Source organism: Pagrus pagrus, assembly GCF_965226575.1.
Source record: "Pagrus pagrus genome assembly, chromosome: 17".
NCBI classification, from domain to species: domain Eukaryota; kingdom Metazoa; phylum Chordata; class Actinopteri; order Spariformes; family Sparidae; genus Pagrus; species Pagrus pagrus.
Genome location: NC_140201.1, coordinates 22,149,848 through 22,170,759, shown reverse-complemented (window position 1 = coordinate 22,170,759; position 20,912 = coordinate 22,149,848). Strand labels below are relative to the sequence as shown.

Below are 20,912 nucleotides of genomic sequence, written 5' to 3'. Positions count from 1 at the left end.
TATCTGTAAAAGTTCGGACATCTGTCAAAAAGCTCCTCAGTCTTACTGGTGTCTTCTGCATAATTCTCCTGACAGGAATCTTTTCCCTTGTGGTGACTCGATGGTCTGCATTATCGATGACCGAGAGGATGTGTGGAAGTTTGCACCGAACCTCATCACTGTGAAGAAATACATCTACTTCCAGGGCACGGGGGACATCAACGCTCCTCCTGGATCACGGGAAGCTCAGATGGCAAAGAAAGGTACAGTGGACACACATCTTTGATAACAAACTGCCTGTTTATGCAACGCTGAGGGTCAAATGGACAACAACGACTGCGCTGTCCAATGAGTCGTTTCCAGTACTGTGCACATTCCCCCGAGAGACACTTTTAGCTAAGGTTAACAAGCAAGTCAGTCACTGAGCTAGGGCTGCTCTCATAGTTCACAGTGCTAATGCTGAATGTTTCAGTCATTTATTCTGTTTAGTTGGAAATGGTGTCAGAGGTCCGTGTCAGTGAGGAACAGGACAGTAAACTCTGCGCCTCGAGGTGAATTGCAAGTAGCTTTAACTGAATCAGACATAGTATTTTTTTTGTACATTTATTTACGTACAAAATATTTTTTTCAAATGTCTGTCAGTTGAACATACACGGTTTTGTTAGTTAATTTTGTTTTATAACATGGCCACTGAGAATGCCTTATACTGATTGGCTGGCAGGTGAATACTGCTAATCATACAGTATAACCATATACAAATGATCTATCTTGTTCTTTGATTAATGTGCCAGTAATTAACAAAAAATAATACAGCAGCATCACTGCCTGGTCTGAGTAGCGCATGCGTAAGGGCGTCATCGCCATATTGAACAGCTGTGTACAGCAACACCTTGGACAAATCACATGCAGAACTTCATTCAAATTTGTGATTTTTTTAGTTCTGATTACATGTGCAAATAATAATTTTGGGTTGCATGGTTGCCTGTCATAGCATCGTATTTATTTCAATTTTCATGTCACTTTTATTGTGCACTGTCCAAATATATCGACGAATTGTGCTGTGATGCTTTGGCAATATGGGTTCTGAAACTTCCATGTCAATAGAGCTCCTTTGAATAGAATTGAATTAAATTGTATTAAAAAAATGCTATGCTACACCAGGCAACCATGCTCCGCTGTCCAATTTAATCATAAGCAAATGTTATCGTGATCATAAACTCACTCAACAAATTTCTGATTATGTTGCTGTTCAATGTGTGGCTTGTTCAAGGGGTGTTGCCATACCTGACTCTCCAAGGTGGCAGACAAACTGGCGCATGCCTTACCTTAAATGATGCAACTACTCAGATCTGGGAAGTGACAAGCAGCTGTGAGGTTTGGCTAAATAGCTTAGAGTGAAGGTGAATACTTGTGAAACCAATGAACTACAATAAACAAATACTGTAGTTCCTAAACAAATTTCTTTTAAAATACGTTTTATGATTGTGTGAATCCTAACATCTGAATAAATTAGCAGTAGGAGGAAGAAAAAGATGGTTTTAAACATTTAACAGTGGATCTTAGAGCTGCAGGGGAAATGGATAATAAATAAATAACATACTATTTACATTTATATTAGGTATTAGGTAAATGATTGCTTTATTAGGGTATTCATTTATCATTTATTATTGAGAGCCACTCAGGATCCAGACAGTATATAATACCCATCAACGCTGCATTGATGTGCAGCCGACATCCTGAGTTCACATGATGAGCCTACACACCACTATGCACAAAGCTCTTTATGAGTTAAATGTACCTATCAATGGACAAGGATACCGTCTTATAGGCTTCCTATACTTTCACCTTTGTATGTCCTCCTGTGTTGTACTCACAAGGGAATCCTCTCAAAGACACACTGTTGTTCCCTTCATTATTATAGCAGGAAACAAGCTGCGTGGAGCCAGCCAGTGTGTCTCCTTTGGGACTGTTGCAGGACCCCCCTCATTTACACCCACTCCCGGTTGTCACATCAATTAATGATAACTCCTGGTTGTACTGATCCCATGTTACAACAGCTGCCAGGCTCACTAATGGCCCTTGTGTTGTTGATAAATACAAAGATAGAATAGAGTTGTCGAAACACAAGCTTCAATTTGCCTAAGGCAGATTTGGTCCAATGCAAATTCAGATCTTGATATATGACATTGTTTTGCCTAGGGCAGCTCTCTTGCTGCTTTGCAAGGCAAATAGATACAATTATCTGTACATGTTCCAGTAATCTCTATCACATGAACAACAAGCAGACATTTACATATGGGATTTGACTAAATCAGAAGTTCTCTTGGTGGCTGCCTGTGTGATTTGTATTACTACTATTTACAGTTGCACCTGTTTATCTGAATCATAAACTGTATACAGTATGTAAATTTCATTTATCTAGGAAGTCACATTGAGATTCTCTTACGAGTGCCGCCTAGCCAACACAGGGTCAAATAGCAGCAACTAACGCATGACAGGACTACATCAAATCTTATCAACAAACAATAATACATTTCAAAATAAAGTGCATAAACAAGGCAACATTAACTAGTCATATGTGAAGCAACTGCAGCCAGCAGTGACCCCTTAACACAAATATGTTATGAAATACATAGATATTTTTATTCGTAACATGTGGAGCCATGAAATGAATATGGAATAGATATTTTGAAATGAGAATAATTTTCATTGGTGGTCAAGACAAAACTAACAATTGTACTGTTGTCCTACTAAGTTGGGAAGAGAAGCATCACTCAACGACACAATGTAGCGACTTGACTCTAAAGCTAGTTTAATTTGACTAGCTTAACATGACAAGCTAAACGTGAGCTAGAATCATTCATAACTGCATGGAAAGGTCTGCTAATAAGGCTAGAATTCAAGAAGGCACGTGTACGGCTTGTTTATCATTGCCACAGTGGAGCAGCACAAGAAGCTGAGGGTTGAGGGCCATTAAAACCAAAACAATGAGCTGAGTGGCACTAAAACGCTCCATAGAGCTGAGAAAACGTTGAGACTTTGGTGATAACTCTTTGTGGGTTAATCCCTGTCACATCACACACTGTCATTTGGTGTGTTGTTATTAGAAAATTTCGAAACAAAAAAATAATTGCAGCTTTAAGCACACTTAAAAACGGTAAATTCTATGTGCCACTACTATATTTTTGAATGCAGAGGGGGCTTGTTGACAACTTTCACTAAGACCATTTGAATCATTATGTGCTGTTGAATATTATATCACTCAATGTATCAATCCATAAGCTGAGCCACTGCACTGTAGACGGTCGACACTTCTTGATATTGAGATCCTGCAAAAATGTAAGTCTTAAAAGGGAACTTTGTTTTTGAGAATGTATTAAACGCTGTAGAAAAGTTTTGCCCACAGTCTAATTCGCTGCTTTCTTGTTCTGAAGGCTGGTGTCCACTGGCCCGTGTCTGCCCTAGCGTGCTGTGCCTGCTCAGATTATTTAGCTGCCCTCTCTTGTTCGTCTAGCCCTGTGCTTCTGTGTGATGCAGAGTTTACAGTACATCTTTCTATATCATTCAGAAATGACAGGATACTTTGCCTCCAAAACACAATTCTTATTTGTCAAGTTTGACTTTCTCAGAATCAGTACCACTGTCATGTGGATTATTCTGTGTTGTTGACACGTTATCGCTCGATTGTATTTCATGCTCAAATAGAGTCACTTGCACTGGAGTGACTCAGTGTACCAAGATCACTCTGATTTGCCTTAGAAGAAGATTTTACACGAAGAGGTGTGTGCCAACAGGGGCCGCCAGACCAGCTCCTTGGGTTATCCCCTGGGTGAAATGTACTAGTGTGAAATGTTAGGAAGGTCATTGCCAAGAGATTAATAATCACAGGGTCACAGACCTTCCAGAAAGCATTAACGCTCAGTTCATGATGAAATGGGCCATCATCATCACTGCTGATGAGGTTATATGGTCTTGATAGATCGTGGTAGTCATGATAGAGCATTTAAAAGATGAGTTTGTTGAAGTTTGCTTGCTAGAAATGTGGGTCCTAAATTTTACTTGAATGTATCAAAATCGGTTTTATATTATCACGGTGAGTCATAGGTGGTGAGTTAAGGTTAAGTTTGAACAAAATGTAGTGAAAGGTTATCAGAGAAGTCGAAATTATAACTGAATACATAAAAGGAGTGATCAAGGAAATAAATAGCTTTATTCTTTTCCCTCTAACATCCTATTGCTTAAAAAACAACAAATAAAAAATCAAAAGCCAGGGCAGATACTAAAATTTAAATCATCCATACACTGTTTACTATGTTGCTTCACTCTCAATATAAAATTAATAATCACATGAACAAACTGTGTAAAATATATAAATGAGCCAACTTGTGAAATAATAATAATAATAATAATAATAATAATAATAATGATAATAATGATAAATAAGAAATTATTAAATTTAACTCATTTTAATCCTTTAATCTATAGCAGCTCTTGCTGTCACCTCACCTATTGATTCTGATGCATGTGTCCTTGAATACTGTGTGATCACCTTGTCTTGTTCCAGCAGGAGGCCCGTCGAGTCGATCAGCAGAGAGCACAGAACCAGTAGGGACACTTGGTGCCGATGAGCAAAATAATGGCCCCAGGAAAAGGGCGAAAGACATTTCTGGAAAGGAAGAGTCTACAGCATCTCAATCTTCTCAGGGAGTACCAACAAATGAACGGACACATCCAACAGGGGTTGTGGAAGATGAATCGGGGAAAGGTAAAAGCTCGCAGACTGAGGTGGAGTCTGGGGCGAGGTCGAGGGAAACTCAGGTGGGTGACGGAACAAATGTCAAGGAAGATGATAGTAACAGGACACTGGTGACACAAGAGGCACAGGGCAGTGCAAACTCATCAGCACCGGGACATGAGTCCAATAACTTGGACTTTGACCTTTCCAGTGACAGCGACAATGATTCCATTACAGAAAAGCCTCCGTCATCAGAGAGTGATAGTGAAGGCAAGTCTTGCCAGGCAAAGAAATCTGGGCAGGATGGAGTCACGCAAGAGCATGGAGATGGGGCAAGGGAGGGGGACGGTAAAGGTCGAAGTGACGGTGAACCCAGCTCTGATGCAGCAGAACCTTCAGGAGTTCTTCTCCCTGACCCTGAGCTGGGTAATGGCTGTTCTGATAGGAGAGAGCCAGAAACAGAGTCTCAGAATAGTGAACAATCTGGGGTCACTATGGGGGAGGAGCTGCTGGACCAGAGTATGGAGGAGGAGGAGGAGGAGGAGGAAGAGGAAGCTGATATCGACCAGGACGATCACCTGATCTACCTGGAGGAAGTGCTGGAAAGGATCCATGCAGAGTACTACGCACGTTACGAGACCTACCTGAGGAAGGAGGCCTCTGAAACGCCGGACATCCGCAAGATTGTCCCGGAGCTGAAAAGCAAGACACTGGAGGGCACAATGATAGTGTTCAGTGGCCTGTACCCAACAAATTACCCCATGGAGAGAACCCGGGAGTCCTACCATGCCAAAGCACTGGGGGCTAAGATTGGCAAGAGTCTGATTCTGAGCTCCCAAGATCCCATTCGGACGACGCATCTCATCGCAGCAAGAGCTGGTATGTAGAAATGTATGTATGCTGTTGACCAAGCATACAGCAGTAGCCGTAATAAGGTCAAATCTGACATTGAATTGGTCTTTCCAAACTTTCATGCTATTTTTCTCAAACATAGTTTTTAACCACAATTCCTATTCAGAGCATGTTTGTTCCTTTTGCAGAATATATTTGAGGTATTTTTGTTGCCGTGTGCCAGAATCACTCAACTGATGCAAAGAAAGGTCTGCTAATGAGGCTTGAATTCAAGAAGAGTCATGTACAGCTCATTTAAATGCCAGGCTTACTGACACATTGGCAGATTTGTGTTAAGTGAGCCTTGTCAGAACTTTGGTCGAGCCGAGATAATTGAGATTTAATACACTGTCATCACAATTACTGCATCTCGTAGGTCTGCAGTTCTAGGAAAATGCTGGTGTGATGAGCTCTGGTTAACATATGACAATAATGCTGTAGGAATATACCACTGCAGACACCTTGGCTAAATTCATAGCACCAGCAGCAACAGCAGTTGGAAAAAATCGATTTTCTAAATGTTCATTAACAGCATGATGTTGACAGAATTAAAAAGGCCAAACTCAACTGCAAGGGCAGAGCAGCACCCGGACAATTTACAGTGCGCACATGCTAAAGCTATCTTGTAGTTCATCTTCAAAAAAGGGGTTTAAGGACACCAGTGAATGGTTGAGCACACAGTAAACTGGAGCAAGGGACTAAAAATACTGCCCCCTAATCTATTCATCCACCCACAAATCGATGCCAAATCAAAAATCGATTCTGAATTTAATCGTACAGGCAAGAAATTGAATCTGCCAAAGATTCTCACCCCCTCAAAAGTGAGGATGATATCAATGAGATACATTTGAGCATAATTGCATCTGAGAATCATCTCCTGTGAGTCTGTCATTTAGGTCGGCAGCATGAATCCAGCACAGGAATGCACAATAATGTTTATTGTGTAATGGTAGTATTGTGTATTTATCAGTTTATTTATTTGTTTACAGAATGTAAATACATTGAATGGCTATTGCAGAAAATTACATAAGTATTATTAAAAATGGGGGGTGGTTTCATAGAAGTCTGAGGTATTATAACTTCTGTGACAACTTCTGTATGTTAACATATTTGTAAGAAAAATGTATTTTTGAGTCTCACTCCTAAGTCGTCAAAACAGACGCTTTGGGATGGCAGCCAGCCCATCCTACAATCCCAAAGCGTTCTGACAAGTTGGAAAACCCAGAGCTTCATTATTTGATGAGTTGGAAATGAGACTCAGAAATCAGCTTTTCTTACAAATAGGGGCTTTAAGGTTGTATTGTATTGTTGCCGGGTGCCCCAGCTGTGGATCTGGACCTTGCTGCTACTTACCGGTCAGCTTGTTTTGAAGTTATCCTGTGAACTAATAGCCTAAATTGATTCATGCAGCTGTAAATAATTATGCTTCAAATTGATTTAGGTATAGTTCCTTGAGACAGCTCCTTTTCTGTAATTAGGCCCACTTGATTGAGGGGAACACAGTTCACTGCACTCTGACATTAGAGAACCATGTGAATGCTGGTGGCAGTGTTTGTGAAAAATGGATAACTTGAGGGCTAGTTTGTTGAGCTGATTATAATGAGGCTGAAAATAATGTACTGCCTTGACAGTCATGTGCCCAACCCATCATGTGTAAACCTGTTGTTTGTAAAATGTCCTGTTTTGCTTTGAGTGCTGATGAGGCCAGTTGTTTATTAAGCACCCTTCATACATTCTTGTCATCAACTAATAGTGCTGTCGTGTCGGCAGAGACGTGCATCATGCTTTCATACATTTTCTGGTAGTTGACGAGATACGAACAATACAGCTTCTGCTCAGCTTAGAAAATGGTTATTCTATCTGAAGAGCACCAAAGACTGCATTCACTCCTCTATTGTTGCTTGTCCCGTTTACCTTCTGAAAACAAACACAGGAAGTGGCACCGTTGCCTTGGGAGCCATCCCGGCTGAGAGCAGCACTTGGCAATCACTCATGTTGTACATCAGAAGGAGAGAAAAATCAGCCAAAGATGAAATCAGGACAATATAAGCAGCATGGCTCTTAGTCTGGAAAGAGCTGCTAAAAATGTCCATTGTGTTGTCAGAACAGCACATTTGACAGGTTTTTATCAGGTCCATGTCACAAAAGTATCATGTGCATATGTTTGTGCTATGTTTCACATTGTGTTCACTCAATGAGTGGCTACAGATACACAGTAACGAAGCTTTTTCAACAACATGCTTTGCATTTCGGTGGGATCCATTTTCTTTCTTGTGGACAGAATTATGAGTTGTGGCAGCCAAAAAGTTACTGTTCACGGATTCAGATGGGCACACAAGTCATCATTCTGTTTTTAATACACAGACTGATCTTAGAAATTATTTTTCTTTATTTTTTGTTGATAAACCACATTTTTCCCCTTAGTTATTTTTTTGCCATGCTAGTGGAATATCTCGGTCAAACACTTTGTTCCAGGCTGAAATATCTCAACCAACTGAACAGGACATGTGCACAAGCACTGGGTGTCAATATGTGAACAGTATGCCATCGTTAGCCATGCATGACCAAAATAACCTGGGGTTAATGAGCTTCTAGACTTTCTTTGTGTCAAACATCAATAGGTCTTACTCAAGCACAAACATTGCACTCACCCAAAACAACATAAAAAACACTGAGTTGGCAGAAAAGTGTAAGGACAGTGACTCAACTGACATTTTAGTTTTTATCTTTCTAATAATATTGACCAAGCAATTATTTCCTCTGTTTTCTTCCAGCAAAGACAGCCTCATCATTGATCTCAATTATTCACCAGTGCCTGTGTTTGTGTATTTGGTTAATAGCTTTTGACCACGAGGTCGAAGCCTGTTCCTAATTTTGACCTTTTTCCTTGCTCATTCCTGTCACCCAGGCACCGAGAAGGTTCGCCAGGCACAAGGCTGCAAGCACCTCCATGTTGTCAACCCTGACTGGCTGTGGAGCTGTCTGGAGCGCTGGGAGAGGGTGGAGGAGCAGCTGTACCCACTGAAGGAGGACTACTCCAAAACGCCACGGTAAAGGAGCAGTTGTCTTAAAAGCCAACCCAAACCTTGTAGATGTGAACCTAATGTATGAACTGCAATACATCAAAACCTTTCTTGAAGATAATTCCAAGTCTGACATCTTTTTCTTGCCTGTTATAGGAGCAACAGTCCTGCAGCATTCCTTGACCATCTAGGCTCCCTGCAGAAGCCTATTTTCCATCCAGCTGCCATCCACCACAGACCTCCACCTCCAGCGCCTGAGGTTCGGACCTACGACCCCGTCACAGGGAAGCTGATCCGAAGGGGCCCTCAGGTTTCACGGCCACCGCCCTACTCCCAGCCATCAGGGTCCTTGTTGCTGTCTGATAAGAGAGAGCAAACTTGTCTCAGGTAACAGCAGAAGTGGAGCAGTGTATTATAATGATAAAATATTGTTCAACAGCCACACTACTTCACTGTACATCAGCCGTAAGCTAGCAAGCAATGGCACACACTGACGGTGTGTGTGTGTCTGTGTGTTTGAATACAATCCAGCCCCTCACTAAACTCAGCACTCCCCAGAAACCCTTTCCCCCTCTCCTCTCTGTAATGCCATTTGTGGAATAAAGTACATTTCCCCTCCAGCTCAAGCAATCAACAATACAGTACATAAACACCCGACAATGGAGGTCGTCTGCAAATCAATGCTGTAGTCAGGTTGATAAATGGGAGTGAAGATAAATCCGCTTTTTTAATCCCAAAATTTAAAAAGTGATCTCTGAGCTATTTTGCCGTCGTCAAATGACTCCGGATCAGAGGCAGAATCTGATGAGACTCCGGCTGTTTAGTCCTTCAGAAGGTCTGACTCTGCACCTGAATCTCTCCTCCAGAGCTGGCTGGCTCTGAGAAGCTGACACACACCTGAATTTTTTGCTGAAAATGGATTATTTTCGACTCTTGGTGTTGGTGTCATTTGCGTTGCATCATGATGTTGATATCTCCGATCACAAAGCTCATCTAGAGCCACAAAAGACATTACATGTGACATTGCAGTTTCCACGAGTTGTACTGCTTAGTCATGGCTAAACTGATAATCAGTTGGAATTACAACCATAAAGTTAATTTTCTATCGTCAAAAAAATCGTGACGTTACTATTGCATTTTCTCTTCTTCACTTTCAACTTTTGTTGCTGACAGAAATAGCAGGCATCCCATTGCACTGTATCCAGAAAAAACCCTGTGGCTCCTGCAGAACTATAGCATGTAAAATCGTGAGAGTTATGCTATCGACGTTTCTCTGTTTAGTACTGACTGCAGAATCGCTCATAACAGATCTTAAATGTATGGATCTTTCCTCTGGGCCTCATTTCCATCCCTCCCTTCTCTGTAAACTAAAACAGCTGTTGGTGTGGTGTAACACTGCTTTGAATTGACAGGAATTACCCTCAACGGAGACATGCAGCAGCTTCAAATATCAACTGAGGCACAATAAAGCCCCCAACAAAGCTTTTATTGTATGGATTGTTTATAGCATTTGGTGACGAGGGAAACCTGTCAACCCGGAGTGCGTAGTGTAGCTCCCAGACGAGCCTCCAAGCTTGGGTTGTGTTATTTTTATCTGCATGCTGGGCCATAAATAAAGGCACAATAAAATTCAGGGTAGTTTATACAACAAGGGATGAATTCTCTTCAGCAGTGTGAAATACTAACCTTAAAATACGTTTCATACTCATTCAGTCATATAAATATTAGATTTTCCAGCCATGTTCTCATTTAATTTCCACCAACAGTTTGATGTGACAGGTGAAAGAAAAGCTTCACACTTCCTCAAAGTCACCTCTGTGCTCTTTCACTCCAGTCGTCATTCGTCAGTCAGTCACAGATGCAAATGAAGAGTGTATATTTGTTTGTCATTGGAGCTGTGGCCACACTGTTCCTCACTTAACACCAGAGTAATAAAAGCTTACTTTAGGCATCGTTTTACTAGACAGTCACGGTGGCTTCAAATGTTTTGAAATGTCTATGATGATACTCTAATTAATAATCACAAGCATAAAATTGGCCCACATAATTAATGGATTGGAGGCAGCGTGCAGTTTTCTGGGAGTTGCGTGAACTTGGATTAAATCATCAAAGAAGATCTGTTCAATTAAGCACTGCCAAGTGAAAGTGTGGAAACTTCCTCTTCGCACTTGCATAAGATTTACATTTAAAGGGCCCTCGTTAGAGAGAGTAAGCCTTTGCACGTCTCATCGTTGGTTCCCAGCCACAACTTTCACTCTCACCGTGTTCTCTACATCCACAAATTGTCTGTGTTGTGAATAATGTGCTGATTACAGTATGCAAAACGTTGGCGAATGAGCACTGTTTCCTTTCGGTTCCTGTGAACTGTAACACTAGAATGCATATAGAAATAGAACAAGCAAAGCAGCAGGGAAACAATGTACTCTGCTGTTATCTTGACTGTAAAAAATAAACAAAACAAAAGCAAGTGATTATTATTCTTTGTCAGACTATGTGAGGATCGATCAATTTTCAGATACATAGGCACGTTTCTTTATTGACTTTGTTAATAATTTGTCAGTTTAAATCATTTAAAAAAAAGATTTTTAACGAACATCAAGAAACTTTTAGCTAGTAATAAAAGAGTCTCTATTTACTACTGATGCTACATGGCCTTCATAGGTAAACAGGACAAGCACTGAGATCACTTGGTTGGATAAGTCATAAAATGAAAACTATTTTTTATGATGCTGAATTGAGGTATCTCGCAGCCTGAGGAAAGAAGCTATTGTGCTGCCTGGTGGTACGGTACACTGCTTAAAGTTGACTCCATATTATTATCTTACATAACCAGAAATAGATGCAGTAGTAGATGCAACAGTCCCCTTTAATTCAATCAAGGCTAATCCTCTCTGTATCACTCTAAATTTTAAACCACCCCAACCGCTTAAGCATAATTTGAGCTCACCAGATCTAGTATCCACATCAAACTGTAGTCCCTCATAGGTAACAGCCACCTAAATATGCCAGATTTTTCATCCATATCCATGTATCATTGAGATTTAACGAATATATCAAGAAACACCCCATCTTGCAATGTTAAAGTGAGAAAAAATCCCTGGATTCCGCCTCTTTATCTGGATCGGCACCAAAAGTTAATGGGCACTATTCTGGTCCAAGATCCATCCTCAGTCCAAGTTTTGGTGGAAATCCGTTCAGTAGTTTTTCTGTAATCCTGCTGACAAACCAACCAACAAACGGACAAGGGTGAAAACATAACCTCCTTTAGTGGAGGTAATATGGCAACTGATATAAAATCATATAAATACTAACTTAGGAGGATTATTACAGTATCAAATAGGAATACGAAGATAGGAGTATGAAGACAAGTCTAAACAACTCTTGAGCTACTAATTATATTGACACAATAGATCAAAATCTGCCATCCTTATCTTTCTGTCTACTTGGGTAACTAGCTAGCTAGTCCACCTATTTGACTGCACCGAGGGAGTTTACACTCATGGTGTTTTATGCTCATGTATTTGTTATTGTACAACAGGGGAACTTCAAAGAGTCAGCAAGATGACGCAGCAGGGTCGAGCCAAGATGACGAGCAGCCTGGACCGTCTCGTCGGAAACGACAGCTGAGCATGTCAGAAACTATGCCTCTGTACACGCTTTGCAAGGAGGACCTGGAGAGTATGGACAAAGAGGTAAGGAGGGCGGGAGTGACCATTACTGCTACAAAAAGAAAAGAATGAGAAGAAATGTCCAGAAAGGTTTGGACATCAATTAGTTAGTGAGTCTTATATGTTGATAAGGTTAACGGCTCATTTATTTGTCACCAGGGATGCAAAACAAAAGAGTTTAAGTCTGTTTATGCTACATAAGAGAAACAAAACAAACTATTTTATGGAGTGGAGTGTGGGTGATGAATTGAGTCTCACAGCCTGAGGAAATAAGCTGCTCAGTAGTCTGGCTGAATTTCTTGTGGTAATTTGCCCACAGTGGCAGATATTATGTGGCCAAAAATGAGGCACTCAGCAGAGACTGTATATACAGTTAGTGAGGAATTCAAGTACTCTTGTCTCAGCGGTGAGTCTGTGCTCTTAGATTTCCCTTGCAACCTCACAGCAGGGGATAAGTGCATTCACCTGCAACATTATTGCTCTGCATTGGGGGGCCAAACTGTGCACAATCAAACAAGCTTTGTCGATGCCGCATTAAACATCTTGATTTTCAGAAGTCTTGCTGTGTTGCGTGTGTAGATTCAAAGCTCCTGCATAAATTTTCCTTTTCAGTTGAACTCCTCTTTCGCTCTTTCGTTCCTGTTCTTAACTTTGTCTGATTTGAAAGCTTTCCAATCTGCCTTCTTTTGTTGTGCTGGTGAGGCTGTAATGAAGTATTTATTTACCAACTCAGCACTTACTACTCGCTTATTCCACAATAAAAATCTGTCACTGTACAAACCGCTGGCACTTTTATTAGTAAGCGGTTGCATGGCGTGTTGACCAAGGTTAGTGGTCAGTTGCTATACATCGACACTTACTTCATAAGAAAAGTGTTGGGGGTATTTGTGGTGCTGTGTCGGGTTGACTGCTATCCTGTGCCTGTGTTTTTCACATTATCCCATCTTGTCATTTGTAAGTGCAACTTATTGATAGGTTGGAGAACTTTTTTTGAGAGATTGGCTCTCCCTGCATTGTCATTTATGGATGAGATGGTGTAGAGGGATGAAATGAAATCGCAGTTGAATACAATTTATCAGGCAGCTTTAGGTAAATGTTAATGACGGATAGGTGTATGCTGAGATCCATAAACATCAATGAAACCATGAGAGCAACACATCATTTAATGCTGCTTCCTTACATTTCCAGCCACCGCCACCCAGGCAGATTTAAAGCCTTATGCTGCCATGTCATTTTCTATTTTTTGCCATCTTTGCAAGGCAGGTGACGTGGTGACTAACGTCTGAAAGCTCTGAACCTCCTGCTTGGATAATACTCTATAATGGAGTCTGAGTTCTGCTAATGCTTCAGCGGGGGGAAAGTGGAGTCTTGAAATCTGTCAAGAGCCTCTCAGCAGGTTATTATTCTAAAAAAAAAAAAAGCTTTGTGGCTTGTTCACGTGGGACATGACATGTGACAAGCCATGTTTGAAGTGAGGTCACGTTTTGGCTAGTGGTTATTTTCATAGGTCTCTTCGTTGTATTTTTAGGGAGTATCTCATTGGAACTCTTGTGTTGGTCTCCACCCAGGTGCTTTTATTTCTCACCTTAAAATCACCTAAAAAAAGTTAGGCTGATTGTATGCAGTAGTCTGTATTAAAAAGTATACATACTGTAAATAGTAGTGTATGCAATTTTGACTCTGTTTTGCCTAATATTATAGCCATCTTAAAGCTGCACAATTAGCAATTAATGAAATGACAATATGTGTGAAAAAGGGTTTGCTAGAAGTAACAAACCCACAGAGAATGTTTATCATCTGTGGTTCTGCACATTGTTTTGGTTTTTAGGCAAGCAACTCTTCTGTCTCGCTCACAGCTCTCATTTACCCTGGTTTCCTGGCGAACCACACGAATTACTGTGGTGTTTATTGGTAGGGGAAAATAGCTTTGAGCAACGTATACGCAGTTTGTTTGTTTTATTGTTTGTTTTTTAAGATAAGTAACTGTGTTGTCCCTTTTTCTGGTTTATGTATTGAACCCATTGGTTCAGCATGAGTACATTTACTGCATAGGGGTGTTGTGCTTAATGACATTTGATGGAGCTAATGTGCTGCAAACTGTTGAGTCAAGCAATGCGCCAGTAAAGAGGCAGAGAAAGTTTCCAAAAAGAGTCTTTGCCTTATAAGTGTGCTTTGCCCATAATGACTTTTAGTGAGAAACGATGGATATAAAGAAAGAGACAATAGAGAAAAGGATACTTGTTAAAAGTAGCTTTGTGGCCTTCTCTCCTTAAACCTCAGGGTATAGATCCTACAAGGAAATGGGACTTTGTTTAGTTAAATAGAATGATCTTGATGTCAGTGTGATTGGTTATGCTTTAAATGAAGACTGACTCCTGCTACTGGGATGCAAATCAGTCTGCCCAGTTATTAATTTTGTTGAATTCCGAGTTAAGCGCAGCACTGTAGCTGCAGGTGACAGCTCCATCTGGGAAGTGCTGTGCCATGACTTTCTGGAATAGATTTTCTTCTCCTTTTTTCATCTACACTTATGTGTTTAAAGAAGATGCAGGGCTGCCACCTATAATCTCTAAAAAATATTGAACTGGAGAAATGCCAAAGCCGACACTATTAACATTTCTCTTTTAATTTTCTATCCATATCTCCGAGCTTTCACATTCAGATTAATGTTTATTGTCATTATACTCAGGTACCACAAAACATTTTTGCTTCTCTCTGTTAAAGCAACATTATGAAGGGTTGGTAGGTTGATGGTTTGGCAACGCTACAGTTTCTGAGTGCAGGACCACTGTCTGAACTACAAATCCCAGATTTCTGTAACAACTTGTCAGTTATCAATTCATAAATTCATAGGTAGATTAAAACTTTTTCTTCTACAGCTGCAACTGATGATACCTGTAGCTAGCTCGCTTATTGAGCTAACATAAGCTTCATCTGTTGATTAAAAGTTTGGTCTCTGTTTGACCTTTTATCTGTTTCCACCTGACTCGTCTTAAAACGAGAATCTTGTCTTAAAGGATAACTACTGTTTTTTACAACCTGGACCTTATTTCTAGCAAAAAAATATGATCATTTACTCACCCAGATAACTTTGGTGTCATTTGAAGTCGTTCGGACGAAATTAGATCCAGTGTAGTGCCGCTAACGCGCTAATGCGAGTGACGGGGTACTGACACACAGCCTCTATATAACGCATTATCTGCCACGAAACTAGTTCATTTCACCAATATTTTGTTACGATACGCTAGCGCTATTCCCCTCTGAGTCCGGGCTTGTCTGTTATCAACATCCGGCACTAGCAGTAGCAGCTACAGGTAAACTAACCGGCTGTCGCGGGTGTGCGCGCAGCTCAGAGATGACATCTTCCAGGTCAGAGGTAGTAGGTCAACCTACTGACCCCGGATGTTGACAACAGACAAGCCTGGACTCAGAGGGGAATAGCACTAGCGTATCGTAACAAAATATTGGTGAAATGAACTAGTTTCGCGGCAGATAATGCTCATAAAGGGCTGCTCTTCGGTGCCCGGATCACTCGCATTATATGGATATACGCGGTGCTCCACTGGATCTAATTTCGCCCAAGTGACGCCAAATGACACCAAAGTTAGCTGGGTGAGTAAATGATCATATTTTTGCTAGAAATAAGGTCCAGGTTGTAAAAAAAACGGTAGTTATCCTTTAAGTGTCTTAAATTCACACTTGATGGCTACATATCATAATTTTTATTATTATATAATTGAACATCTAAGAGGAAAGGAAGCATCTTCACCAGTTAATAATCTTTGTAAAAAAAGACTGTAATGTTGCCTAAGGCATGTTCACATTACAGCAGAATAACAAGGGTGTTGAGCTGCACGCTGCTGGCAGACGTCAGCTTCATTACAGAGACTCAAACAGTGCTTTTGTATCAAACCAAGTAGCTGCCTCTGCATGTTTGTATTTTGCCAAGGGAGTATCTTTTTTATCTGGTCTTATCATTAATCAATCTGTTTGTTATTGTATTGTTCTGATAATATGGAAACGTATCTAATGAGTCCATGTTTCGGTTCATACAATGGTCGGGAGTCTTTGGCTGTGTCCACAAAGGTCAAGGCAGCTCAGGTCAAAGTCAGCTAGTTAGCAGATCCTGCTTACTTTTACAATTTATGTTAGAGCAGATTCATTCATTCCAATTCTATCCATTATCCATCCCTCGTACTTTTGCTCCTGTGTGTTTGTAGTGTAGGGAAAAAAATACCACCCACCCAAATTCTTTAAATGCTGGGTGAGGCTTTCTGAGAAACCCAAAGCTTGACAGGCCTGCCATGCTTAGTGTCAGTAGGTAATCTATAATTGGACAACTGCAAATTGAAAGACCAGTGTAGTGAATAATCAACTGATAACTTAAAGAAAAAAATCTAATTTTTTTTAGCTAAATGACACAAAAGATTTAATGGTATTTGAACCCAATCATCCTCCCTGTCTCGTCTGGAGATAAAACTGTCATTCTTATGGTAATTGTTCCTGATATACAGCAGCGATGGCAAAAGTATGACACGTTTTCAAAGATCACATCTGTGTTTGTGCCTATTAGACATCATGATGACTGCAGCAGGAAGCAACCTGGAAATTGTGTTTCTATTATTAATCTGGAAATGGTACATTATGTCAGGGGTTGGGTCAGGCCTTTTGTATCATTGAGTCTGAGCCAAGGTAGTTAGAAATGTTCTCTGTCTCTGCTTCATCGGAGAATGTGGGGTAATTTAAAAGGAGAGAACGTGGTGTTTGAAAAGCATATTCTTCATTACCATCTAGATAAATTTAAGTGTTAACAATATAATGTGAACTTTGGAATGGTCTGGTTTTTCATCAGAGAGGATCTTGAGTAGAAGTGGTCTTGCACTTAGAATGATGGATCTCAGATGGCTATGTTCCCACCTATAACATGTGCTGTTTTGTCAAAATTATGAAGGTCTCTTTAACTGTATTAAAAGTTGCTTCACTCTTATGAAGATGTGCTCGATCATTCTGATAGTTAATCATCTTCTGTGAATTCCCACAATGACGAGATCAATCCAGTCTCAGTCAACACTCTTGGAATGTTTAAAAAGTTGCCAGAACTGCTTCATTTATTTCAGGTGCACTGTGCTTTAAGGCTTTCGTTGTAATCAATACCATTGTGCAAGCATTGTTATGGTAGCATGGACCTAACATTTATTTTATTAAAGGCCAGCCTCTCAGTAATGTAGCTTTGTCATAGTTGAAGATCAAGTTGGTTAATTAGATGTTCAGTGCTCACAGTGGGCATCGTTCCAAGAACACCAACAGCACTTATTGTGTAAATGTGACATTTAGAAGGCTTGAGCATAAAGCTGAGTGAAGTTCACCGGTGAGCGGGGAAGATTTTATCATGTTTTTTCCCATGTGGTTGCTTTTGTTTTCTAAAAGGCACTGTCCCCACAATTGGTTTAGGGAAAAGCTCATCTTGTTCTTTCAATGTTATAATGTATTCAAAATGAAAATGTCAGGCATATATTCAGGCGCTAATATTAAAAATGTTAATTGTTACTAAAAGTTGTGAACTTAACATGTACCTGCATCTTTAAGACCCAACCCAAATGAGCGAACCTGATACTGGGCTATACATTTGTGATTTAAGATGCTTAACACCACCAAGGCTCAAGTAATTCTGTCAGGCGTCATCCTAATTTGGAAGTAGGACTATTAACTTCTTGGAACCATAATTAAATCTTTGTCCAACATCTTTTGTACTTCAGGAAAAGTAAAGAAATTGACTCAAAAGAAAGATCTTTTGTGGATGCACTGCATTTCAAATGTCATCCTCCTTAGACTGCCTTCGCTAAAGGGCAGTCTTTGACGTTCTTAAACGCAGTAGATCTTCAGGGCAAAAGGAGAGAATCAGGTTTAATTGGCTGGAGCAAGGTACACATCTGAGTCAGGTAGACAGCCTTACATTTAAATGTCACCAATGGTTACATGGTGGTATGTGTCAATTTACCATGAGCAACATGTGCAGAGTCGCCCAGCTATGAATCACAGCAGTGTACCAACTGGGTGACCTTTCTTTGAAATTGCTGTTCCCTTGTTGGCTGTGTGATGACTGGGTTTGGCTGGATTCTTGGTCCTCTGCCACTTCCAGTAATACGATAATGCATCACATGGACTATTAGTGCTTTACTCGATAATATTAGTCAGGAAAAGTGGTCTTGTGTAATGCAAATTCCATTCAGAACGTAACCCACATTGTCTCATTCAACACTAAGTGTTGTCTTGAGTGACAAGAAAACTTGACGAACAGTTGCATGTCATAAAGCTGGCACGAGGCCGTACCTTTATCCTCACATGTGCTTGAATCCAAAATGATGGCTCATTTTCGCCATTTAGTGTTACCAAACAGAACAAAAATAGCATTTTTTATTGACAGGTAGGGTTGGCTAGGCATTCGGTTTTGCCAGTCCAGTCCGATTGTACAAGCTTAAACTGGTTTGATTTTATGTGAACTAACTGAACCAGCTTTTGGCAGGTGTAAGTGGAAAGAGCCGGCAGCATGTGGCTTGTTAGCAGGAGCCCCAGGGCAGCAAAGTATCTCAGCACCTCAGGGTGGTCTGCCTTTTTTTTTTTGTGATGTACTAAAGTTGAGCATTTTGTGCGCAGTTCCACTATACTACTCTGACTGACATCCACAAGAGAGAACTGTCATGAGTAACGACTTGGTGCTGGTGATGCTATGTCACACACTACAACACTTTATCACAAAGCCTCGTTTTAACCCAGACCAGTTTGCCATTTTAAATGTATTAGCGTTACACTGTTAAATGAAACTGAACACTTCCTAGAATACAATACCTTTATTGTCATTGTACATGTACAACGAGAATCAGTGTGCCGTACCAAGCTACAAGAAGGAATAGATAACAGAAATAGAAATATAAAATATAAGCATGGATATAAATGTAAACATGAAGTGTTATGAATAGGTATAGTTGTAAAATAGGCATAAAAAGTAACTGGCATTGTGCATATTGTGAGTCTTAGATGTCGCTCTATGTTAGACTGAAGTTGGCAGTTGTGAGAAACATTAGCAGCTATTCCGATATATAATGTGCAATTAGTGCACAGTATATGTATCAGTTTCAGATTTAAAGCGTTTCAGTGGAAAGAAACCCTTAATTTCTCATCAAGGCTTTTATTGTGAATGTACTGTAGACATTTTATTGACTTGCAAGGATCCCAGAAGCAATTAAAATGTGGCTACTGCCACCATTTCTAAAGTTGCACTCTGCCAGTTATTTTGATGTTAGACATCAGAAGAAGAAAATTTAAGTTGGATGGTTGTTGTGACAAATAAAAATATGAAGTGTGACAGTAGTCCTGATTGATAGAGGTGCTCCACTAACACTCTCACCCATGGGCTCCCATCGTGTTCTACTTGGGAGTGGCTGAGTCACATCAGCCCCAATCTCATTGACAGGATAACATTGAACAATGGGTCATACAGGCATTGTTAATATTTAACCATGCTTACAATCTACTTAACCTTAACCACCCTTTTTAGTGGCCTATTTTTAACTTTACCTCAGTTATACAGAAGTCACAGTGCACATGAAATCTGACAACTTTGAAGTCGACACTCAGCTATGGGAAAAATAATCAACTAAACACAGCTAAGGTCTCCTGAATTAGATGAATGTTGCCAGTGGGATTAGCAGTGCTAGCAACCTTTGCACATTAGAGGGAGTCATTTGATGAAATGTTATCTATATACATATATATATATATATAATATCAAAAGTACTGCCTGAGGATGCTTTTGAAGAAATCTCTTGGGTTTTAGAAGTGAATTATGTAAGATCAGCAGCTTCCTATATGTCACTCTCATATACTCTTACAGTTTAACCTCGGATGATCTATGATCAGTCTTACTTAAGACAGTTTTGCCTTGCGGGTGTATTTCGTTTTAGGCAATAGCTTCTTGAATGACGTATTTCTCCCTCTGTACTTATATTTAACACAAGCATCAAAGGATCTGTTGAAACAAATGAAAAGTTGTACACTTGTTTAAGGTGGCCGTTGAAAAAAAGATATTGTTCTCAAACTCTGTAATAGCAATCATAAAAAAAATAAGAAAACTAGCCCACCAGAAGGCTGTGCTAAATATATGCTGATTAACCTGTGACTCTGCAGGTTCCTGCAGGACGCTGTAATGTCAGAGCTGGGCTAGACTTGTAATGTTTGCATATTGATTACTGTGTAAATCTTTTAAAATTCAAATATTCACTCCCCTTGTAGCGCTATTTTGGTCTCCGCCACCTCCTGAGGTGAATTATGCTTTAAAGCTGTGGGCCATAAAACCAGAAGTCATTAAAATGCTCCAGAGAATTGAGGGAAACTGCAAAGTCTGTGTTCATTAGTGCAACTAACTCCTTTTATGTTCCAGTCACTTGACCCCATTGTTCATGCAATAATATTGTTAAGGGCAGAATTATGAGTTTCCCAGTCACTGGTGTTCCTGCAGCATAAAAAATGTTTTTCTAGTAGAACCATGTGCAGTCTGAGCGGTCCAGACAGGGCTGTCTGCTGTCTCCATCTTGATTTGTAGTATTGTCAGAACTGCCT

General features: G+C 40.2%; 1 protein-coding gene across 2 annotated transcripts in view; it reads left to right on the top strand.

Moving 5' to 3' along the window:
• Positions 1–20,912, top strand: part of ctdp1 (CTD (carboxy-terminal domain, RNA polymerase II, polypeptide A) phosphatase, subunit 1) — a 76,629-nt gene that overhangs the window by 6,573 nt on the left and 49,144 nt on the right. Inside the window, exons 7-11 of one of the 2 annotated variants that reach the window (XM_084379734.1) lie at positions 76–242; positions 4,544–5,593; positions 8,514–8,655; positions 8,785–9,015; positions 12,167–12,320. In XM_084379734.1, the coding sequence (XP_084235860.1) occupies positions 76–242; positions 4,544–5,593; positions 8,514–8,655; positions 8,785–9,015; positions 12,167–12,320 (1,744 nt within the window). The remainder of the gene's footprint in view (positions 1–75; positions 243–4,543; positions 5,594–8,513; positions 8,656–8,784; positions 9,016–12,166; positions 12,321–20,912) is intronic. The other variant, XM_084379735.1, reaches the window with a different exon arrangement.